This window comes from Rutilus rutilus (genome assembly GCF_951802725.1).
Source record: "Rutilus rutilus genome assembly, chromosome: 11".
In the NCBI taxonomy this organism is placed as follows: domain Eukaryota; kingdom Metazoa; phylum Chordata; class Actinopteri; order Cypriniformes; family Leuciscidae; genus Rutilus; species Rutilus rutilus.
In genome coordinates this window covers 25,427,010-25,452,635 of record NC_140216.1, presented here as the reverse complement: position 1 = coordinate 25,452,635, position 25,626 = coordinate 25,427,010, and the positions used below count along the sequence as shown (strand labels likewise).

The 25,626-nt window shown below is 41.8% G+C and overlaps 1 protein-coding gene across 3 annotated transcripts in view; it reads left to right on the top strand.

Moving 5' to 3' along the window:
• The window catches only part of fkbp10a (FKBP prolyl isomerase 10a), a 355,663-nt gene that overhangs the window by 125,190 nt on the left and 204,847 nt on the right, over window positions 1-25,626 (top strand). For all 3 annotated transcript variants that reach the window (XM_084423726.1, XM_084423725.1, XM_084423727.1), the window contains 5 exons: window positions 11,156-11,345; window positions 19,414-19,559; window positions 21,835-22,024; window positions 23,377-23,522; window positions 23,897-24,086. In XM_084423726.1, coding sequence (XP_084279852.1) covers window positions 11,156-11,345; window positions 19,414-19,559; window positions 21,835-22,024; window positions 23,377-23,522; window positions 23,897-24,086 — 862 coding nt within the window. The remainder of the gene's footprint in view (window positions 1-11,155; window positions 11,346-19,413; window positions 19,560-21,834; window positions 22,025-23,376; window positions 23,523-23,896; window positions 24,087-25,626) is intronic.

The window sequence follows — 25,626 nt, the reverse complement described above, 5'->3', positions numbered from 1 at the left end:
TGTGGGTGGGTGTGTCTTTTTTGTACTCTTGATGTTGTAGAGTGTCACCCCTTTACAGCGGTGTACTTTTTTTTAGGATTGAGGCCGATTTGTAGATTGTACACACAAAAATTCGGAGAATTTTTTTTTTTTGTCAATTTCCCATTCATTTCCTATGGGTCGGTCATTTTTGACCGAAGACCAAAATCGTCACTATTTTTTTTACGACCACTTAGCATGCTCGGATCATGACCTCAATTTTTTTTTTGTATTCACATACCTAATGCCATAAAAGTCACCAAGTTTCATAACATTCCGATGAAGCTGTGATTTTTAGAAATTCAAAACAGAAAATTTATCGGTCAGAAATGACAGAGGACCGTCTGAGGGTTAATCTGAAAAGCAGATGCCATTGTTGCTACAGTGTCCAACAAAGTTTTAATATCAGTTTTGGCCCCCTGACTATATTCTATTTTGAAGACTTGTGCTGGCTGCACAAGTATAATTTAAGGCTCTCACAAATAAATAGTATGGGTATATTATACATTTTCTGAGTCATCAGAGTGCCTTGAGTATTGAAGTTGTTGAGTTTTGTGTCCGTGGTGTTCTTTCATGCCACAGGGATAAAAGAAAGCATACAGTTTAGGCGGAAATTGGGAAAAAATGTGTGTTATTTCTGGTTTAAAGAAGTCATGTGACCTCTGTGTTTGTCAGACAGATTCAGTACTGGGCTTAAATGAAAGCCTAAAAGGTCCTCTTTCCAACGATACCAAGCACCATATTATAGAATATTGACAATATCCCTAGCATGAGCCTAAACCAGATATAGACTAGATTTCAAAAACGGAATTTATCTTAGGGGGTTAGTCAAGTCAAGTCAAGTCAAGTATATTTGTATAGCGCTTTTCACAATACAGATTGTATCAAAGCAGCTTCACAGTATTAAATTAAAATAATACAACAAGGTTTGTTTCTAGTGGAATTTATTGATTGATAAAATCAAATTAAATATCCCCAAAATATCCCCAACTGAGCAAGCCAAAGGCAACAGTGGCAAGGAACCGAAAAACTCCATCAAGTGACCTAATGGTGTCCTAAAACTCCATCAGGTGACCCAATGGAGAAAAAAAAAAAAACCTTGGGAGAACCCAGGCTCAGTCGGGGGCCACTTCTCCTCTGGCATTTATGAACTAGAGGCCGGATTGTAGTTTGAACTGTAAGATTAAAAATGTTATATGAATGCCTGGCTGAAGAGATGCGACTTTAATCTAGTTTTAAACTGGGAGAGCGAGTCTGAGCAACGAACAGTATCAGGAAGACTATTCCAGAGTTTTGGGGCTAAATGTGAAAATGCTCTCCCTCCTTTGGTGGACCTGGATATCCTAGGTATGACCAAAAGCCTTGAATTTAGTGATCTTAAAGAGCGCGATGGATTATAGGGCGATAGAAGATCCGTTAAATAGACTGGAGCTAAGCCGTTTAGGGCTTTATAAGTCAGTAGCAATACCTTGTAATTAATACGGAACTTTATAGGTAACCAATGCAGTGATGATAAAATCGGTGTTATATGATCATATTTTCTTGATCTAGTAAGAACTCTAGCGGCGGCATTTTGGACTAACTGTAGCTTGTTTATTGAGGATGCAGGACAACCAGCTAATAAAGCATTACAGTAATCTACACTGTTAAAAAATTATTGTAATTTTACAGGAAATGCTTAAAGTCGGTAAGCAAGAAAGTCGGTAACCAAACGACTGATGGACCCCATTGACTTCCATAGTAGGAAAAAAAAAATACTTTGGAAGTCAATGGGGACCAGCAACTGTTTAATTACCAACCTTCTTTAAAATATCTTCTTTTGTGTTCAGCAGAAGAGAGAAAGTCATACAGGTTTGGAACAACTTGAGGAAGAGTAAATGATGACAGCATTTTCATTTTTGGGTGAACTATCCCTTTAAACTGCTGTCTGTCAGACTCTTCTGTTTACACATAAATGTCCTGCATGGGAATACCAACTCTAGGTAGAACAAACACTTAACAGTAATAGCTGGGCCTCCATCCAACTTTTTAAAGCACATTTTAACCATTTGAAAAAGAAATCCTGACCTGAAACGGATAAAATTCACAATATATTTACAATCGGAGCTATATTAATAAACACCCTGATGCTTCTGAGCTTTATAATGGCAGTGGATTGCAACATCAGTTTGAAGCTCAAAAAAGTCCATCTATCCATCATAAAAGTGCTTCACACAGTTCTGAGGGGTTAATAAAGGCCTTCTGAAGCAAAGCAATGAGTTTAAGGGTTTTAAATATTAATATTTTTCTTACATGAAGTAAAATTACTAGCTTCCGACCAAAAGAACAATAACATACAGATTTTACTCTAAAGCGCCGCAACTTATGCAACGTACTGCTGATATTTACACTACGCCATGACGCACTACACTACTTCTGACGTCATAAGTTGCGTAAGTTGCACTTTGAATGCAAGTAGACTGCGTATGGCCGTTAGCTAGAATTTTACTTTGTGACGTGTTAAATATGGATATTTTTCTTACACAAACTCTTCGCTTCAGGAGGCCTATTTTAACCCCTCAGAGCCGCGTGGAGCTCTTTTATGATGGATAGATGCACTTTTTGGAGCTTCAAACATATTATATAGCTTATAAAGCTTGGAAGTGTCAGTTTTTTTTTTTTTTTTTTTTAGTATTTAACTCAGATTGTATTTGTCTGAAAGAATGGCTTGGAGGTAAGTAAATCATGGGGTAATTTTCATTTAGGGAAGAATATACCTTGTACAATTAAGCAAGGTGTGCTTGGTAGGGTCTCTCTCTGGATATCAGCAGCTGTGGCAGAGGGCTAGGGAATAAAAAATGTAAACATTACCAAATGTATTACCAATTACAAATCTATTATTATTTTAATATTCCATACAGTCTGCCAGGCAGCCACATATATTTTGAGACAAACAACACGTTTAACTTGATTTAAATACTCCTGATAATTTGCTGCCTTCTCTGAAGACAAAGAGAGCAGTGAAAGCCTTTCAACAGAACCCAGGATCCGAAAAAATATTTAATGATGATGCTGGTTAGTTTAAGTTGCGCACGCGCAGTTTATTTTAGATAAAGACAGCTTGCATGACTGCTCTTTCACCCTGGTTGGCCAAGCACAAAGTAAAGTTATAACATCTGAACATACCAGATTCTATATTCAGCTTTTATCACAGTTAACGTTATAGCTAACTTACATAATTAAATGAAGATACCAACATTGTCATTTAATTAAAGCCCATTTCAATCTCGTTATTTGAAATATGAATTAAATTAAAATCCTGGTATCTTAATTTAATTCTCTAAGTAACGTTATTCAGTGACCGTAAAATCTGCAAGCTACGTTTATGCTAACGTTAGTGTGCCAACCACCACGACTTCAAGACCCCCGATTAGACAGCAAAACAGAAGTCATACGTTAACATTACAACAGCCTGTCCGGTAGCAAGTGTAATCAATGCAATAATAACCTGAGCTAAGAAAGCTTACCGGGCAAACGTTAATGCTTATTTTTACAGTCTGGGCTGACGTTATTTGAGCTATCGTCATTGTGGTGGTTTTCTATTAACGTTACGTTACAAGCTCAGCTCGACTCGATTCTACTCACCATGTTTGTTTTTCCATCGTGAATATCTAGAGTCTTGTACCTGATGTGGTAACTTACTTTTTTCCTTATGGATTGTGCAAGACACCGCCACTTCACCGGGGTCAGTTCAGTTTGTTTATACCGGGAGTGGGCGAGTCGAGTCGGGGCGAGTTGAGCTAACATTATAGGGATCTAACGTGTCTAGCTAATGTCACTAAAATATACCAAACGAAAAATTGAGAATATCTCGTACCTTTACACCTGCATGTGGTCCTTTTCCGTATGGATTGAGTAAGAAGACGCCACTTCACCGCGGTCAGTTCAGGTTGTTTTTTCAGTCGACTCGGGGCGAACGTCACTGAAGCTAATGTCACTGAAATATACCAAACGAAACAATCAGCAGCACTCACTCATATCAATGGTATTAATATATCCATATACTTATATAATAGATTTCATGTTAACGTTTCATACCTGAGATGTGTTCTTCTTCCAAAAATGTTTGATTCTCTGGTACCGTTGGCCGCGCGGCGCGCAATTTCAAAATTCAAACAGCAGCTATCCCACAATGCTATGCGGTGGCTGTAAAATAATGCTTCTACAGTGTAGTTACAATAAAATTACAGGACTGTCCATAAATTTCCCATCATGCATTTGCATTTACAATAAAAACATGAATACAATATGTTGTTGTAAAATTTATTGTAAAAATTACATCAATTGCTAACAGTGTAGTTTCGAGGTCATGAATGCATGAACTAACTTTTCTGCATCAGAAACTGATAGCATATTACGTAGCTTAGCAATGTTTCTAAGGTGGAAAAAGGCTGTTTTTGTAACATACGAAATATGATTTTCGAAAGACAGGTTGCAATCGAGTATAACACCCAGGTCGTTTACTGTAGAGGATAAAGTAACAGGACATCCTACGATGTTAAAGTTGTATTGTGAGAGGTTTTGTGGGTGTTTTTTTGAACCGATAAGTAATACCTCTGTTTTGTCTGGATTTAATAAAAGAAAATTACGCGTCATCCAATCTTTTATATCTTTAACACACTGTCAATTTGGATAATTTAGCGTTTTCATCTGGCCGTGATGAAATATATATTTGAGTGTCATCGCAGCATAACAATGGAAACTAATTCCATGTTTCCTTATAATATTTCCAAGTGGCATCATATATACTGAAAATAACAGAGGGCCTAACACAGATCCCTGCGGCACTCCATAGTTTACTGGAGTTATGATCGATTTTTCTCCATTTAAATAGACAAAATGGTAGCGGTCAGATAAGTATGATTTGAACCAACTTAATGCTTGTCCTTGAACACCAGTATAATTTTGTAGTCGATCTAAGAGTATTGTGTGATCTATAGTATCGAACGCAGCACTAAGATCAAGTAAAACTAGTATTGAGATACAGCCTTGGTCAGAAGCTAAAAGTAAATCATTTGTGATTTTAACGAGCGCAGTTTCAGTGCTATGGTGCGGTCTGAATCCAGACTGAAACTTTTCATAGATATCATTTTCTTGCAAGAAAGAGCCCAGTTGAGCGGACACCACTTTTTCTAATATTTTAGACATAAATGGAAGATTTGAAATGGGTCTATAATTTGCTAGGTTATTATGATCTAATTGTGGTTTCTTAATGAGTGGTTTTATAACTGCCAGTTTAAATGTTCTAGGAACATGACCTAAAGATAAAGACAAGTTAATAATAATAAGGAGAGGCTCTTCCACTACAGGTAACACTTCTTTCAGTAGTTTAGTTGGTATAGGATCTAATAAACATGTTGTTGTTTTAGATGAAGTGATACGTTTATTTAACTCTTTTTGTTCTATAGTTGTAAAGCGCTGTAATTGTTCTTGCGGGGTGATAATTGAGGCTGAATTATAAGGCGCAATTGAAGATTGAACGTTTACAATTGTGGTTCTGATGCTTTCTATTTTCTCAGTGAAGAACTTCATGAAATCATTACTACTGACCTGTAACGGGATATTTTGTTCGGGTTATGTCTGTTTATTTGTTAGTCTAGCCACGGTGTTAAATAAAAACCTTGGATTATTTTGGTTATTTTCTATTAGTTTGTGGAGGTGCTCAGCCCTGGCCGCTTTTAGGGCCTTTTTATAACGTGACATACTGTCTTTCCACGCGATTTTAAAGACCTCTAAATTAGTTTGTTTCCATTTACGCTCTAAAATACGGGTTTCTCTCTTTAGAACATGCGTAGTATTGTTGTACCATGGTGCTTTACTTTTTTCTCTGACCTTTTTTAATTTAATGGGTGCAACAACATCCAATGTTCTAGAGAGAATGGTGCTCATAGTGCTAGTTAGTTCTTCTAGTTCATCTGTTTGTTTGGGTTCACTGAGCAGCTGAGACAGATCAGATAAGCAATTTGAGAAATTATCTATGGTGGATGGAAGGATTGTTCTGCCTAGTTGATAACACGGCGCCGCATGACATATTACAGCAGTACGTAATATGCAAGTTACCATGTAATGGTCAGTGACATCATCACTTTGTGGAATGATATCTATATCGGTTGGATCGGTTCCATGTGATATAATTAAATCGAGTGTATGATTAACCTGTTAAGCTGCAACCCCACTTTTGAAAAATCCCAAGAAATGACATACCCAAACTGAAACAGATACAGTTCATGAACCCTTTGTACTAAAAGCACAAGTATGATCTCATTTGAAAGCTGACACCTGGCAGTTTATTGTAAATGTAGAATTAATTATTGTCATAATGACAAAAATTGTTATAAATAGCTTCAAAGTTTTGTAAAGTTATTAGAAATTATTTTTTATGAAATATCCTCATGAAAATAAAATTGAAGTTGGCACTGGAGCAATCTAGAAATGCACTACAGCTAATGCCACATGTCTAAACATTTTATGTTTAAAATCTTAAGATAATAAGTCCAAAACTTTTCAAGACCATGTCATGTGACTTTATTTTGATTTGACGCTAAAATGCTACTGATGTTTATTGCCATCTTCTAACCATCTATCCAGTATATTTTCTTTATTGTTTTGTGGTGCAAACGAGCCCCATTCAGTCTCAATCTCCCCCTGCACACATTCACACCTCTCCAGCCTGGTTATGGCTGTAAATATGCATTTCTTTTGTCTGCATTATAGTTACTAACGACTGGCTATTCACAGGCTATTCATATGGTTTCAGTCACTAATTTCTTTTCTCAAAGTTCACCCTTACATTTTAAACTGTATCTAATGCATTTCTTGAATAAAGAAACATTTCAGTAAGCATTCAAAAAATAATAAAAATATAACTTCTAGGTGGCAGGTGCACCTAGGGCTAGCTAGCATGTTAGCTTAGCACACCATCAATACACGACAATTTATGAGATTAAAACCATGTTTGTGCTTATAAACTTACTTTATAAAGCAAATCGAGTATTTTAAATAATTTTCTGTGATCTAATTTGGCTTCAGATAAAAAATCAGACAGAAAATATACTATTGGATAGTGTTCTGCACAACGATTCTATATAGATTAGCATTACATTATAAATATAATCTATTATTATGGAAATACCTGGCATGGATTGAAAAACACAGGTAACTCAAATATCATAGCAAACATGTTTATTGTCTTCAAAATGTCTGTATCTGCATGTTACAGCCATAGTTACAGCGCGATCTGTTGTTAGCTGTGTGTGTGTTCGAGGCTTCCTGGATTGTCACATGATTATGGCACTTCTTCATGTTCTAATACTGTGCACAGGGCGGCGAGGGCGCCCTCAGGCTATTGGTATGAATTGAAAACACATTAACAGAGTATGCAAACGCTCATAATGATTACATCGACGCATTTGGGTATAAATTCAATAAATATTATTCCTGTCTATAGAAATCTGATGTAAACCTATGAGAATATATCAATATTTCTCCAAATCTGCAAATTTTTTAGCTAAAAGCCCTGAAGGACGTTGTTTTGTGAATCTCTGTCATGACGACGGCACGGGAGTTTTTTTATGAATGAAAGCGGCTGACGCGCATAATTCATATCAAAGGTATCGACTCATTTTTTCATTTCATAACTCCTGACACAAATTAAGAAATAACTGTCGCTATAAGTTTCTCAGAATACAATAGTGGTCAAATTCTGAAACTTGAGTCTTATATCTTTTTAATGATGTATAGTTTGTCAAGGTATAACATTAAATCTGATAGTAACTTTGAACTATATATAAATAAAACCGCTTCAGTGCGCCCACGCTCTGGCAACGGTTAACAGGTTAAGACGATGAGTGGGTCCGGTGACGTTTTGCTTGACCCCAAATGAATTTAATAAATCTGTAAACGCAGCCCCTAACGCATCATTTGGATTATCTACGTGTATGTTAAAATCTCCAACAATTAATGCTTTATCGACATTGACTAATAGGTCTGAGAGAAAATCTGCAAACTCTTTTAGGAAATCAGCGTAAGGCCCAGGCGGTCTATATACGGTAGCCAAGGCTAGAGATAATAGGGATGTTTTTCTAACATCTAAGAGTGTAACATTTAGTACAAGTACTTAAAACGAAATAAACTTATAACCCGTTTTCTGAGTAACATTGAGAATATCTCTATAGATTGTTGCAACACCGCCGCCACGACCAATCAGACGGGGCTCATGCTTATAGGAGTATCCTGCTGGAGTAGACTCATTTAGACCGAAATAATCATTTGGTTTAAGCCAGGTTTCAGTAAGGCAAAGTACATCGAAGCTATTATCTGTGACTATTTCATTTACAATAACTGCCTTAGGTGTGAGTGATCTAATGTTTAGAAGACCTAGCTTTAGAAATTGTTTTTGTTTACTAATAGCAACATTTTCTGTTTTAATAACAATTAGATTTTTCTTAGATCCTGCAGTAGATTTATTATTTGATCTCACTAAACGAGGAATAGACACGGTTTCTATGCAATGTTCTACACTAGTATTTATATCAGTTAAATTGGTGCAGCAGAGACTATGATTTGGACTTTTGGTTACTAGTCAAAAGGTATTTAACATTTTGGAGATGTTATCCGACAGAAGATCTGCTCCGAATCTGCTTGGGTGTAAGCCATCAGCACGGAAAAGCCTAGGACGCTCCCAAAACAGATTCCAATTATTTACAAAGAGCAGTTTCTGCTCATTGCACCATGACATTAACCATTCATTTAGCGCGAATAATCTGCTTAACTTTTCATGCCCTAGTCGGTACGTGGGAAGTGGGCCTGACACTATGATCGTTGTTTCAGGCGATGTGCTGCGTACCGTATCGATCAGATTCCTGAAGTCTATCTTCAGAAGATGTGCATGTGTGGATCAGGTGACACGCGTGCATTTATTGATGTCTTTTCTGAGTCGATCTCATTTGATTCATTTGGATTTTGAGACTTTCTTTTCGCGGTTTTTAAGCATTTCACAACCCACACACAAACAACTACAAATGAATAGGCCACCCTTATGCTTGAACATGGTGTTCGTTATGGACAAGCTGTAACTAGCACAGAAGTCCAATAACAGAACACCACTCGGGTTCAGATCAGGGGGGCCGTTCCTCCCAATCACGCCCCTCCAGGTGTCACTGTCGCTGCCCACGTGGGCGTTGAAGTCCCCCAGTAAAACGATGGAGTCCCCAGTCGGAGCACTTTCCAGCACCCCTCCCAGAGACTCCAAGAAGGCCGGGTACTCTGCACTGCCGTTCGGCCCGTAAGCACAAACGACAGTGAGAGACCTATCCCCGACCCGAAGGCGTAGGGAAGCGACCCTCTCGTTCACCGGGGTGAACTCCAACACATGGCGGCTGAGCTGGGGGGCTATAAGCAAACCCACACCAGCCCGCCGCCTCTCACCATGGGCAACTCCAGAGTGGTGAAGAGTCCATCCTCTCTCGAGGAGTGTGGTTCCAGAGCCCAAGCCGTGCGTAGAGGTGATCCCAACTATCTCTAGTCGGAATCTCTGAACCTCACGCACAACCTCAGGCTCCTTCCCCGCCAGAGAGGTGACATTCCATGTCCCTAGAGCTAGATTCCGCGTCCAGGGATCGGGTTGTCTAGGCCCCCGCCTTCGACTGCCGCCCGATCCACTTAGCACCGGCCCCTTACGGTCCCTCCTGCAGGTGGTGGGTCCACGGGAGGGTGGCCCCACATCACTCCTTCGGGCTGAGCCCGGCCGGACCCCATGGGGGGAGGCCCGACCACCAGGCGCTCGCATACGAGCCCCAACCCCGGGCCTGGCTCCAGGGTGGGGCCCCGGCTGCGGCATACCGGGCGACGTCACGGTCCTCCTTTTTTTGGGCATCATAAGGGGTTTTGAACCGCTCTTAGTCTGACCCGTCGCCTAGGACCTGTTTGCCTTGGGAGACCCTACCAGGGGCATATAGCTCCAGACAACATAGCTCCTAGGTTCATTCGGGTACTCAAACCCCTCCACCACGGTAAGGTGGCAGTTCAAGGAGGGGTAAAATAAAAATATTATCTTAAATCCTAAATATCACGAATGTGGTAAAGAAAACTGTGCGACTCCAATCTATTTCCTATAAAGGATGCACAACCGCATCACTTACTGTCGCAATTCTTAAAGGGCCAGTGTACAATTTTAACATAACATATTTCAATGTAAATATAGAGAATATTAGTCTAAATTGTACACACAAATAAAGAAAGCCATTTACATTGCGATGCTCTGTGGTTCTTTAATACCTTTTTCCCGAGCAGTATGGTCTGCGTTCTCGAGCCCAAGCTCGTTTTTGGCCAGCAAAGTATAGCCTGTCACAAACGGCTGAGTTTTCCCAAAGACTTCCCAAGAAACAAGTAGTGTCATAAATGCTGCTACATGTTGTTTACTTGACTACAACTAGCTTAACATTGCTTGTCTGGCTGTTTGTACAGACACTTACATTTTGCTTTTCACAGTACTAGGAGTGATTCCAGCTTACCAATAGCTCTATATAAACTGTCGGAACCCTCTTTAAACTGAAACCGTTGATTAACTCGCAATGTCGCACACGAGTCTCTCTTGCACACACATACAGAGCAATGTAATGCAACGTTATTTCATAGACAGTGTCAGCATTCTCCAGCCCCCTGCCCCCAGCTCCATTCGACTCCATTCAAGTTTTTAGGGCTGGAGTTGTAATGATCTTTTCAGTGGAAACTTGCCAACAGAGAACTAAGAATGACCTGTAATCTACACCCAAAGCATGTCTTTGGAAAATTTGCAGAATTCCTGGGGTGTCTTGCACTGGGTGAATTTTATTTTATGCATAGTGTAATGGTGGATTTTAAATATTTTTTTAAACCCCCCAGTGTGGTCATCCTCTTTAATTATGTTCTAATAATGAGCACTTAATTGTACTAATTGGTGCACTTGATTCTAATTTTAGGCCCTTGATGTAGTAAGTTAGTAGGGTATAACATTTTCCACAAAACAAGTGGGCATGTTTTGGGTGGGTTAAGTTTTCACACTCTCTCTATGTTCTGTTATCCCATCTACCTGTAGCTCAACACTGGTGTTTCTCTCTAGGTTCAGTTATCCCACCTGATGCAACATTGGTGTTTGATGTGCTTTTGTTGGATTTGTGGAATAAAGAAGACAAAGTTCAAATTCGTACGCTTCACAGACCGCAGAAGTGCACGCGGACAGTGATGCCCACTGACTTTGTCCGTTATCATTACAATGGATCTTTGTTAGTGGGAAACATGTTTGAGTCCAGGTGAGCCAAAATAACAAATGTGAATTTTTGGGAAAAAAATTATAGAGAACAATGATAGCTATTGCAGTATGTGCATAAAGTACTTTGTCTGAATTTCATAGCATTAGATACAAAATATCAAACCAAGTGGCATCTGCAAACAAGCAAGCAAATTATGCCAGATCTTTTTTCACAGGTGTTGTTTATTACATTAACAAAAACATTTTCCTTTTGTCTTTATTTTAAATTTAGTTCATTTTAACAAAGTTCGGGAGAAGCATGCTCAGGTAATCTAGCCAATCAGCACAGTAGGAAGCCTATAAACAGTCAACTCCCACCTCCGTTCCTGAACAGTTTTCCGTAATTTGGCCCCGCCCTAAGTGCCCATCATATCCCAAATCGCGCTGTATTCCTGTCTGACAAAATCTTTCGTCTCTGAGGAATCTCCGCTGCAATCCACCGGTCTGTGGGATATTTTGATCTGAAACTTCACAGATGCATTCTGGGGATACCTGAGACTTGTAAATACATCTTGTAAAAAGGGGCATAATAGATCATCATAGCACAATGATGTTAAATGTACGAGACAGCATTACCATTTCTTACATGTCTGTAATTACTGCGGTGGTGCACACGCCCAATCTATTTGTCTCGTTTTGAAGTCTGTCAAAAATAAAGAGCCTAAAAACTATTTGTCTACTCCTGTCAATATTTCTCAAATTGCTGTTGAATTATCTGACCACCCTGACATAAATTTGTCTTTACCTGATCTCAATCACAGTCTTTAATAATCTTCAACCCACTCTCGCCAAACCTGATATAGTCGACAGTCCGATTTAAATAGAAGTTAAATCAGGCTTCATGAATGGCTCCTTTAAAACACCCCTCCTTTGAGTCTTTCCATATCAGCCCTAATTGAGTGGCTAATAAGAAATTATCTGGGACAAAACTAGTGATAATAGATAATCATTAACATCTTTATCCCACTCAAAGAATATTCTCTTCATTACCACAACATCAACCAAACGATAACAATAATTAAAAGCACTGGCTGCAGCATCACCTCAGCATTTAAAGGGATGGTTCGGAGTAAAATCAACCTAGGGTCCTTTGCACCATGACATTGAGCCAAACATTCTCCAAATTTGTATCTCGTAAATTACCCCACTAATAATGCCCAGAATGGTACCAAACTTCTACAGTAGTACAAATAGGTTCTGTACTCATAAAACGAGGCATTGGAAAGTTTGTAAGTACATCAGGAGTTTATTTAAATAACACTTGCCTGACGGCTCATGCTACTGCTAACCCGGACACCGACGTCACTTCTGTGAGCTGAGAAAAGCACGTAAAAGTCCTGACAGAAAGCGATGCATAAGGATGTAGTGTAACGACGCCCAGTTCCAGGAATGCACTAATATTTTGTTGGTAGTACCAGTTTATAACAATTATTAGTTAACACTAAGTTGTCAACACTTCTGAAAAAATAATAATTCGTTGTTACACTACATCCTTATGGGGGGGGTGTTTGGCTCAATGTCATGGTGCAAAGGACCCTAGGTTGATTTTACTCCGAACCATCCCTTTAAAGTAATGCCCATCCATCCAGATTTATGGCATTTATTCAGGGTACGTTGGGTCGAGATTTTATTTCACCGTTTGTTTAACCTTATGCGGCAAAAGCACCCACAAAATTGTGGAGATGTTGTCTGAAGCAATATGCTGGATTTTTTCCAATAATTATGCAGTTCCATACCTCATCCATTTCCTCAACGACTTCTTAATCATCTCGCTGCATGATACTATTTCAGACACCCATCTTTTCACAGTTCGAAAAGTTTTTGCAGACCTCATGATTCCGATTACCCAGTACAAAACACCAGGTCCAGCCACGTTCATTGAGTTTATAGGCATTAACCTTCCCTGATTCATTTCCAAGCATTGTTGCCTAAGGAAACAAATCAACAGAATTATGTTGATCGCATCTAACCTCCTTAAACTTAAACTGTTCTTAAACTTAAACGCAAAGTTCTCTCTCTGCTCTGCCGACCCTATATTTCGCATTTTCTTTTCCTCGAGTCTTCTGTTCCCGCTCTGGAGGACCAAATCTCCCTAACTCAGAGGCGAATTCAACCACAGCCTCGGTACCTCATTTTGACTTAAATCACCTGCTAAAACCACTTCTTGACATCTCCCTCAACTCCATCCTACAAGCCGCCTTGCCAAGAACACTCCAAACCTACTGGACTGTAAATTATTTCACCGCATCTACAACCTCCCATTTCCTGATTTTGTCCTTCTATCTGTCACGTCTTTCATCTTAATAGTGGCAAAGGACTCCAAGCCAGATCCATCTAACTTTATCTGAAGAGAATCAACATTTTTCATAAATGAATTCACAGCAAACCTCTCCCGCAATAAGCAAACCTCAGACCTCCCTCCTTATTAAAGGTATCCAGAGAACCCAGACCACCCACCCGCCCGCCCGCGCCCAGATACCAGACAACCCTTAACCATAGACTTACCAAATGTATCTCCACTCTCTGCCTAGGCTACCATTCCATCAATACTTCCCATACACTCGACGCAATGTTCAGTTTAGCTTTCTTCGGTTTTCTTCGCTGCTCTGAACTCACCTTCAACTCCAGTTTTAACTCAAAAGTCCATCCTACAAATTCAGATTTGCTGGTAATGAATAGACAATGAAACCACTTCCTTTTTCATTAAACAAAGCAAGACATACCAAGCCAAATTTCACCATTCGACCCGCTATTATTTCATATTTTAATTATCATTAAAACCGTATTTGATTATCGCTATTGGAAACACTCACGGTAAATACTGTTCAGCATTATTAAGCAAAGTAAGCAACAATCTCATGCAGCGTAGTTTTTGTTTTGTGTGAAAACATGACGGAAGGCAGAGTGCTGAGAGAAATTATATGAAAGAATATATGTATGAATGAATGAATTATGTATCTCTAAGGGGAAACTGACCGTCTCAGAAAAGATTCGATGACATTAGCTTTTCGTCTTCCCTCCGTCTAACAGTAGTGTTATAAGCACAGCACTGCTTTGTTTACAGAGGTTACTGGGGAAACAGCTGTATTTCTGATGTTCCATAAGTACTACCTACTGTCAGAGAGTAGACTACTTTAATGTGGCTACGCAGACACGACAAAAAAAATTCTGTATTATAAATGTTTAAGGTAAAGTTAAAATATAAAGGTAAAGTAGTTTATTGTGGGTTGATTTGTAAAGAAGGACTACACGCCTGCGCACATATATATTCAAACGCACTTCCCTTTGGACTGAACATGTAATGTGCATGTGCGCAACGTCTGCGCGGGTTTCCGTTTTTGAAGTTTGCGCAGAGATAACGGATAATCGTTTGCACCTTCAAACCTATATCAGGGAGTGGGTTCTCGAGACACCAGGCACAGTTTTGTGCGGATCGGCGGCTGGAGCGTGTTAAGGATTTTCCTGTTAGAACGGTGTTGTGTTAATGGCCCCTAAGTTAATAACTAATGATCTTCGCAACGGAAGTGAATCAATCAATTAAAACCAACTTTAGCTGGACAATAACTTTATCATAGAGCTGTTGTAAAGCCTAAACAATCTGTTACGGTAATTTCCTATTAACTCTGTAAAGCTGCTTTGAAACAATCCATATTGTTAAAAGCGCTATATAAATGAAGGTGACTTGACTTTAATTTAGCCTGTCTACCTTTTTTGTTCAGATGAATGCAAAAATGTTAACCGGTAGATGGAAAATAAGGTAATGTGCTTTCTGAAATTCTCAACAGTTCGAATAATAAGGTAGCTAAAGTTGTTTAAGGAGCAAATAAAACACCTATAATTTGTCATTTTGACTCAACCTTGTTTCATAAAAATTATTTAAAGGCTAAAATGTGAGGTTTATCATTTTTATAAGAGTTTGTTTTGTCAAAACTTTATTTGAACAATGTAGTACATGTTACTAGATATGTTATGTTGTAAGTGACCCAGACAATTTTTTTCTTTGTTATTTTAAAATCTGGCCATCCATCCATCCATCCATTTTATTCCGCTTATCCGGGGCCGGGTCGCGGGGGCAGTAGTCTAAGCAGGGATGCCCAGACTTCCCTCTCCCCAGACACTTCCTCCAGCTCTTCCGGGGGGACACCGAGTCGTTCCCAGGCCAGCCGGGAGACATAGTCCCTCCAGCGTGTCCTAGGTCTTCCCCGGGGTCTCTTCCCGGTGGGACATGGCCGGAACACCTTCCCGGGAAGGCGTCCAGGAGGCATCCGGAAAAGATGCCCGAGCCACCTCAGCTGGCCCCTCTCGATGTGGAGGAGCAGCGGCTCTACTCTGAGCTCCTCCCGAGTGACTATCTCTAAGGGATCGCCCAGCCACCCTGCGGAGAAAGCTCATTTCGACCGCCTGTATCCGGGATCTTGTCCTTTCGGTCATGACCCACAGCTCATGACCATAGGTGAGAGTAGGAACGTAGATTGACCGGTAAATCGAGAGCTTCGCCTTGCGGCTCAGCTCCTTCTTCACCACGACAGACCGGTACAGCGACTGCATTACTGCAGAAGCTGCACCGATCCGTCTGTCAATCTCCCGTTCCATCCTTCCCTCACTCGTGAACAAGACCCCAAGATACTTGAACTCCTCCACTTGAGGCAGGAGCTCTCCACCAACCTGAAGCGGGCAAACCACCCTTTTCCGACTGAGAACCATGGCCTCGGATTTTGAGGTGCTGATTCTCATCCCAGCCGCTTCACACTCGGCTGCAAACTGTCCCAGTGCATGCTGAAGGTCCTGGTCTGATGGGGCCAGCACGACAACATCATCCGCAAAGAGCAGAGATGAAATCGTGTGGTTCCCAAACCTGACACCCTCCGGCCCCTGGCTGCGCCTAGAAATTCTGTCCATAAAAATTACAAAGGGCAGCCCTGCCGGAGTCCAACATGCACCGGGAACAAGTCTGACTTACTGCCGGCAATGCGAACCAAGCTCTTGCTCTGGTCGTACAGGGACCGGATAGCCCTTAGCAAAGGGCCCCGAACCCCATACTCCCAGAGCACCCTCCACAAGATGCCGCGAGGGACACAGTCGAATGCCTTCTCCAAATCCACAAAACACATGTGGATTTTTTGGGCAAACTCCCATGAACCCTCCAGCACCTTGGAGAGGGTATAGAGCTGGTCCAGTGTTCCACGACCGGGACGAAAACCACACTGTTCCTCCTGAATTCGAGGTTCTACTATCGGCCGGATTCTCCTCTCCAGTACCCTGGCATAGACTTTCCCGGGGAGGCTGAGATGTGTGATCCCCCGATAGTTGGAGCACACCCTCCGGTCCCCCTTCTTAAAAAGAGGGACCACCACCCCGGTCTGCCAGTCCAAAGGTACTGTCCCCGACCGCCACGCGATGCTGCAGAGGCGTGTCAGCCAAGACAGCCCCACAACATCCAGAGACTTGAGGTACTCAGGGCGGATCTCATCCACCCCCGGTGCCTTGCCACCGAGGAGTTTCTTGACTACCTCTGTGACTTCAGCCCGGGTGATGGACGAGTCCGCCTCCGAGCCCTCAGCCTCTGCGTCCTCAATGGAAGACGTGACGGCGGGATTGAGGAGATCCTCGAAGTATTCCTTCCACCGTCCGATGATATCCCCAGTCAAGGTCAACAGCTGCCCACCTCCACTGTAAACAGTGTTGGTAGGGCACTGCTTCCCCCTCCTGAGGCGCCGGACGGTTTGCCAGAATCTCTTCGAGGCCGACCGATAGTCTTTCTCCATGGCCTCACCGAACTCCTCCCAGGCCCGAGTTTTTGCCTCCACAACCACCCGGGCTGCAGTCCGCTTGGCCTGTCGGTACCTGTCAGCTGCCTCAGGAGTCCCACAAGCCAGCCAGGCCCGATAGGACTCCTTCTTCAGCTTGACGGCATCCCTTACTTCTGGTGTCCACCACCGGGTTCGGGGATTGCCGCCTCGACAGGCACCGGAGACCTTACGGCCACAGCTCCGAGTGGCCGCGTTGACAATGGAGGTGGAGAACATGGTCCACTCTGACTCAATATTTCCAGACTCCCTCGGGATCTGGTCAAAGCTCTGCCGGAGGTGGAAGTTGAAGATCTCTCTGACAGGGGATTCGGCCAAACGTTCCCAACAGACCCTCACAGTACGTTTGGGTCTGCCGAGTCTGTCCAGCTTCCTCCCCCGCCATCGTATCCAACTCACCACCAGGTGGTGATCAGTTGACAGCTCCGCCCCTCTTTTCACCCGAGTGTCCAAGACATACGGCCGGAGGTCAGATGAAACAACCACAAAGTCGATCATCGACCTCCGGCCTAGTGCCGGGTGCCATGTGCACTGATGGACACCCTTATGCTTGAACATGGTGTTCGTTATGGACAAGCTGTAACTAGCACAGAAGTCCAATAACAGAACACCATTCGGGTTCAGATCAGGGGGGCCGTTCCTCCCAATCACGCCCCTCCAGGTGTCACTGTCGCTGCCCACGTGGGCGTTGAAGTCCCCCAGTAGAACGACGGAGTCCCCAGTTGGAGCACTTTCCAGCACCCCTCCCAGAGTCTCCAAGAAGGCCGGGTACTCTACACTGCCGTTTGGCCCATAGGCACACACGACAGTGAGAGACCTATCCCCGACCCGAAGGCGTAGGGAAGCGACCCTCTCGTTCACCGGGGTGAACTCCAACACATGGCGGCTGAGCTAGGGGGCTATAAGCAAACCCACACCAGCCTGCCACCTCTCACCATGGGCAACTCCAGAGTGGTGAAGAGTCCATCCTCTCTCGAGGAGTGTGGTTCCAGAGCCCAAGCCGTGTGTAGAGGTGATCCCAACTATCTCTAGTTGGAATCTCTGAACCTCACGCACAATCTCAGGCTCCTTCCCCGCCAGAGAGTTCCATGTCCCTAGAGCTAGATTCCGCGTCCAGGGATCGGGTTGTCGAGGCCCCCGCCTTCGACTGCCGCCCGATCCACTAAGCACCGGCCCCTTACGGTCCCTCCTGCTGGTGGTGGGTCCACGGGAGGGTGGCCCCACATCGCTCCTTCGGGCTGAGCCCGGCCGGACCCCATGGGGGGAGGCCCGACCACCAGGCGCTCGCATACAAGCCCCAACCCCGGGCCTGGCTCCAGGGTGGGGCCCCGGCTGCGCCATGCCGGGCGACGTCACGGTCCTCAAATTTATAGGCATCATAAGGGTTTTTGAATCTGGCCATTGTTTTTTAATGTTATCATTTTAATGTTGATTCAAACAAAAGTTTCATATAGTGCTGATAATTTTTTTGTAGGTTTTAGTACAAAAAACTTGGAGAAATTATATCAGTGTTTGTATCAGTAGGCTACTCTTTTTAAGATTTCCAGCACATTTAAAAATAATACCATCATGATATTGATAACCGTGATAATTTTGGTCACTTTATTTGTGATACGAAATTTTCATATTGTTTTATCTCTAATCAGGTCTTACCGCTTCCACATCAGTAAAGCTCAGCAAACCCTAATCAGTTAATCTACTAATAAGCATCACCTGCAAACCCACTTCATCATCCCTCACCAGGCCGTCCAGCACACGTCCAAATTGATACCCTTTGGCACGCCCAATTCATTCTAACTTCCCCAGATGCATACATTCTAATGCAATCCATCCTCCAACAAAAAGTATTGTAAAATACTTTGCACTATCCCATGAGCACCATACCCACAGCCTCGCACTCCACAATTATTTTAGGGGCTTTAGACAAACCTTACTCCAGCTGCTGTTGTGTCTTGTTGCTATCTGCTTTTTTGAGGGTAATACTTCGGGTTAATGTTTTCATTTTCTATAATGTTTTGATTAAAAGGTGTACTTGTGCTATTTTTTTAAACAAATGCCACTATGCTGCTTGTTTTGATATTTTGATATTTTGATAAATAAAGCAAACATATTTACATGTTTAATTGTGACTTAAATTGTCCAAATACATATTGGGGTCAGTATGTACAGTATGTAATTGTTAAATGTATGTAATTATGAATATTAATATACTGTATTCTGTCTCTTGTTTTTTATTATAATGTTTGTAAATTCTTATCACAGCCATCTTCAAAACTCAACACACAACACATATGTGAGAGAGGGCAATCTCATCAAAGGCATGGAGGAAGGCATTCTGGGCATGTGTGTTGGGGAGAAGCGATCAATTATTATCCCACCATTTCTGGCTTATGATGACAAAGGATATGGTATACTTATTGCTTTCATCTATATGATATATATTGATTAATCTTCTTGACTCATTTATTATGCATACATTATTATTTTTTGTTGTACAGCTGTAAAATTAAGTATATGAGTGACATTTTTGACAAGTGTAATATTGTTATGCAGTGGATATAAAAAGTCTACACACCCCTAAAACAGATGGTTTTTGTAACGTTAAAAATGAAATAACTTTTATAATTGGGCTTGGGGCTGTTTTCAGAACGAACTGTTTACCAAGCTCATTTGAAATAGTACACACCTATCTTCACCTTGAGTCACTAAGATTAACTTTAAATAAATCTCAGCTGTTCTTGTAAGATCTTCTTGGCTGCATGCTACAAGAGCCATGGGCCACAAAGAGCTTACAATGCATGAACAGGATCTCATTGTTAAAAGTTATCGCTCAGGTGAGGGCTACAAAAAAAAAAAAAAATTATAAGGCACAGTCTAAGACAGTCTTTAACAATTCATCAACATTTCTAACAAGTAGCCTACTGGTTGCTCCCTACATGGGACACCTATATCCGGTATTCTCCATCTGTCTGGGCAATGGGATAGGGTAGCAAGATGCAAGAAACAACACAGCACATTAGCAAAAGAACATCATACCGACAGTGAAGCATGGTGGTGGGAGCATCATGCTTTGGGGCTGCTTTTCTTCAGCTGAAACTGGGGCTTTAGCAAACGTACTGTATAAGGAATCATGAATAACTCCAAGTACCAGTTGATGTTGGCACAGAAACTTCTGGTATCTACTAGAAAGCTGAAAATAAAGAGAACTTTTCAGCATGAAAATAACCCAAAACACATATATAAATCTACAAAATAATGGCTTCAGCAATGGAAGATTAATTTTTGGAATGGCCCAGCCAGAGCCCAGACATGAATCCTATAGAAAATATGTGAGAGACCTGAAGAGGGATGTGCACAGGAGATGCCCACACAATTTAACAGATCTGGAATGTTTTAGCAAAGAAGAGTGGGAAAATATTCTAAGTCAAGATATGCCAAGCTGATAGACTCCTATTGCTATAATAAAACCAAAGGATGAAAGTATCAAGTTCATGTCTTATTTTGTTCTGTTCTGTTTAGTTTTGTTTTCATTATCACCATTTGCCTGAGATCTCGTTCATTATTAGTTGTCATGGTTCATGTTTGTTTGTTACACACCTGGAGCCCCGTCCATACTCCCTGAGCTGTGCCAGCTGTGCCAGCTGTGCCAGATCTCTATAAAAATGTTGATGAATTTGAAGAGGTTTTTCCCTGAAGTCTACCGCCCCCGCTGGTCCCTCCCAGCTCCAAGTCTTCTGTCTCTCTGCTGGTTAAATCCAGCTCCAATTCATTGCTGCATAAGTATCCAAGTCATCCCTGGTTAAGCCTAGCACCAAGTCTTCATTGCCCAGCTCCAAGTCTCCTTCATAACGGATGGTCACACCCAGCCTCCCACTCCCCCCTTCACTACCAAACCCATCCAATTATTCTGCCCCACCTCTGCTGTCCCCCTTCAGTTCCTCTGCTCCACTCTGCTGCACGGATCCGCCTCGGGTCTTCTAGTCTGCCTTGGCAAGTGGTTCCCATTCTTAAACTCGGGATGTCGACGAGTCGTCTCCCTTGGCTCCACCTGGAACCGCCATTCTCACGTGTCCACCAGGCTTCATCGTTCCTCGCCTTGGTCATCCTTAGCTCTGCCAATACAACAGACATCTGGACCGTTGGCTGCGCCTCGTCCCTCCACCCCTTTCACTCTGTCGGACTCCGTCTTGGCCCTCGGCCTCAGCGGCTCCTCCTCAGTCCTCTGTCACCCTGGCTCCACCTCTGCCTCTCGTCACCACGGCTCTGCGTTGGCCTTCAGGACCTTCAGTGTTGCCAGTCTCTTTGGCTCTTTGGCTCTACCTGGGTCTCCAACTCTACCGGCTCCACCTCTGTCAGTCACGCTGGTTCCGCTTAGTTTTCCCACCAAGGCTTCACCATGGAACTTCTACCTGTCATGGCTCTGAGTCATCCTCCTGCTCCTCCTGGCTCCTGGTTCTTCTGGTCCCTGGTTTTTGGTGGCATTGCATAGGTTGTAATTTTCACATTAAAGGTGCAAAAGTTATTGTATGATTTATCCTTGTTTCATTTTTTACATCCCAAAAAAAAAAATCATCTTTTTTAATGGGCGTGTAGACTTTTTATATCAACTGTGTTTAACAAGATCCTGGTTTTGTGTAAATATGATTTGTTTTGAAGCATAGTCTGAAGGAACTTCATCTTCAGGTGCGAAGATCCCTCCATATGCAACTGTAATTTTTGATGTGTTACTGGTGGACGTGTTTAACGTGAAGGATGATGTGAACGTGGAGGTTCAAAAGATTCCACAGCCATGTAGGAGAAAGGCAGTAGTGGGAGATTTCATACGTTACCATTATAATGGAACATTTCAAGATGGCACTGTCTTCGATTCCAGGTAAGTCTTTCATCTGGAAAATAAATATTTTCACATAACAAGGAGTATTGCACATGTTTGTTTTTTGTTTGTTTAAAGGTGCTCTAAGCGATCCCGGGAGACGTTACTTCTTGTTGACATTCGAATTGTTGTCAAACAAAACGGAGGCTAGATAGACCCTCCCTCCTCCTCATCCCGTCTCCTCTCACCTCCCCTCCCTTCCGGCATAAAGGAAAGTCAAAATAGTCACTACAAACAAAGTTTAGTTTTACTGATACTTCATTCAATGTGTAATGTTGCCAAGTTAGATAAATGCTTTTATATACTGCAGAACAGAATGCAGAAAAAGATAAACATTATCTTAATCGTTTCGTCACCTGAGGTTATAACTATAGCTCCCATACAAGGACGCAATAATAACAAGATAACGTTAACTTCGTGTTTCCCAGTGAGCATAAACAACGGCAGCGGTGTAAACAAATTTAGTCAAAGTTGTCAATAGCCTATAAATGAACATTCAAATTCATAACAAACAGTGGGTGAAAACAATCATTCACACAAATTGTTGCCCTACTGTGAATTTGCTTGATCATTTACAATAGAGATTGATCGCTAGCTGCTAGAAACACACATGTTGTATTCACCAAAGTTAACGCTGACTGCATAGTTCTAACGTTAGCTAATTACAATCCTTGTGTTGGTTTGGCGAACATGAACGTCAGTTTAGAAAGAAAAATGGATTTACCTGTTCTGCAAAAAACAGAGCAACTATGTCGGATTGGAAGCCCTTCTACCGGCGGAGTTCTCGCCACCTTTCGAAGGTTTTTCCGATGTAAATTCGGGACTTCACGCGTTCCTTATCCTTGTCCCTCTTCTTTGCAATTTGTTCATCGGAACGTCATCTCTTTGGTCGTGTGTCAGCCATAATTCAAACTTCCATCTTCATGCTTCTCTGTTCTCTCTCCTCCACACCCCCTTCAGGTGCACGCACACTAAACCCCCAAACCCCACCCTCCAATACTTCTTGTCGGTTATTGGATGGAACACTGTTTATTATGTTTCGTGGTGCGGGTGAGCCCAGTTTGTTTTTGTTGCCGTTTGTGGAGCCTGTGGTGTCTAGAGAGACCGCGTTTTTTTCAGTGTGTTCAGGGGACAGGCAGCTAGCGGATAGTGAGGAGATGTTTGCTGTATGTGTCAAAAAATGTTTTGGCCTAAAAAACGCGTCGCATCACTTAGAGCACCTTTAACATGCAGTGTCAGTGCAGTGTAAAGTGCTGTTAGAAAAATGCTGAGCATTTTGATTTCACAAGATTGTTGAAACTCTCCTGTCAACTTTGTACTTCACTTGATTATTTTTTTTTTTACATCCCTAGTTATTCTCGAAACAGCACTTATAACACGTTTATTGGCATGGGTTATGTGATTGCTGGCATGGACAAAGCCCTTCAGGGGGTATGTGTGGGTGAGTGGAGACGAGTCACTGTGCCGCCTCATCTGGCCTATGGAGAAAATGGATCAGGTGACTTTTAGAAACAAATTAGAAGAGAGGAATAAAGCACTTTATGTAATGTAATTATGCACTATTAATTTACATAATGTAACATAAGCATGCTAAAATGTTTAGTACTGTTTAATAATTTTTAACAATATTATTTATTTGGAAATGTTACAGGATGCATTGTTGTGTTCAAACAAGTATGTTGGATTAAGATTTCAGTTTAGTTTCAATACGTCCTCATGGTTTAAAATTCAAAATGTACTCAATTTCTAATTGTAGTTTTTATAGAGTCTACGGAGTAGACTCAGGTAGACTGGGACTGATGGTAGAATACTGCATATTCAATGTGACCAAATTTTTCTCATCTGCTCTATTCTTTTTGAAAATTTTCTCAGGTGAGCTGATCCCAGGATCTGCCGTACTAATTTTTCACCTGCACGTCATTGACTTTCACAACCCTAAAGACCAAGTGGACATCAAAGTGACCTACAAACCAGCTGACTGCAACCTGACAAGTGCTGAAAATGACCTGATTTTATACCACTACAACTGCTCTCTGCTGGATGGCACACGTCTCTATTCTTCGTAAGTGCTCTCCATTTGCAACTTGTGTTTATTTATTAATTTAACAAGGTGACTATATGGCCAAGCATGGCCTGTGGCTAGCATAACAGCTAACATGGCATAACAGCTAACATAACAGCTAACAAATCAATATTTGGTGTGACCACTAGGGTTGTCAACCGTTCCGTATAATTCGGAATCGTCTTGTATTGAAGGCATCAAAGAAGTGTCCCGTATGAAAGCCATACGGAAAATAAAAGTAAAATAATGATGCTGTTCTAAAGTCATTTTAACCCCCCTGTAATCTGACTCCAAATCTCAGGTAGAAATTGTCACTTTGACCCATTTTACAAAACAGTAGATTTCTCAGTAAATATACATCCATCCATCATTTGTTTTTCTTTCTTCAGAATTCTTTCAAAATCAAAAATTTGAGCCGGGAACGTTTCTTAAATTTTGTTGATTATGACATGAAATGACCTTTTATACATCTTTTGTACACATATTTAACTGCAGATGCTGAAATGACATGCACTGTGTGGTACAGTACAAATATTTTGAGTGTCCCTTATTCTGTCCCTTATTTTCATATAAAGAACCACGATTGTCCCGTATTTTCCTTTCCAGAAGTTGGAAACCCTAGTGACCACCCTTTGTGTTTAAAACAGCTTTTGTCCTAGGTACACTTGCACATAGTTTTTCAGGTTACTTTGCAGGCAGGTTTCTTCAAGCGTCTTGAAGACGTTGCCGCAATTCTTCTTGATTTAGTCTGTCTCGTTTTTTTTTCAGTTTCTTCAAACCCATGCTGATGCAAACAAAACCAGCTTGTTGCTAACCAGTTGCAATAACGCCTTTAGTGATTAATCAAAGCACCCCACACAGTGTAGTGTGATATTATCGAAGCGTCCATCCTCTGAAAACACGAAAAGTAAACATGGCAGAAATTTCAGATTTTCAAGCTTTTAATTCAATATTTCATCGATATATGCATGTTTTGTAATGGATATGCCGGACCAGATAGTTTGAACAAGTTTGAAGAAGTTTTAAAAGCTTTAAGTTTAAAGTATTTGAAGTTTAAAGTAGTTTGAAGTTTAAAGTAGTTTGAAGTTCGGCCCAGCACAAGACATACTGCTAGCAACTCAAGGCAGTTGATGTGCCAATGCAGTTGGGGACCTGTCCAAATACCCGAAACTGCATGTCCGTTGTACATTGAAGGAAGCAGTTCAAGCAGTTCACCACCAACCAAGCACATTCCTCTGTGAGGCATGCTCTCTGGTTGACCGAGTCCAGCTCCATTCCAAGAAAAGAGATCCTCTGCACGGGGAGAGTTTGCTTTTTTCCCAGTTGACCCGAAGCCCCAACTGGCTGAGGTGTCTGACCACCATGTCCCATGTGTTCGCATAACTGATCTCGTGACTGGGCCAGTATGAGCCAGCCATCGAGATAGTTTAGGATGCAAACGCCACGTTCTCTCAGGGGAACAAGGCCGCCTCTGCAACCTTTGTAAAGATGCAAGGTGACAGGGGCAGCCCGAAGGGGAAGACTTTGTACTGATATGCCC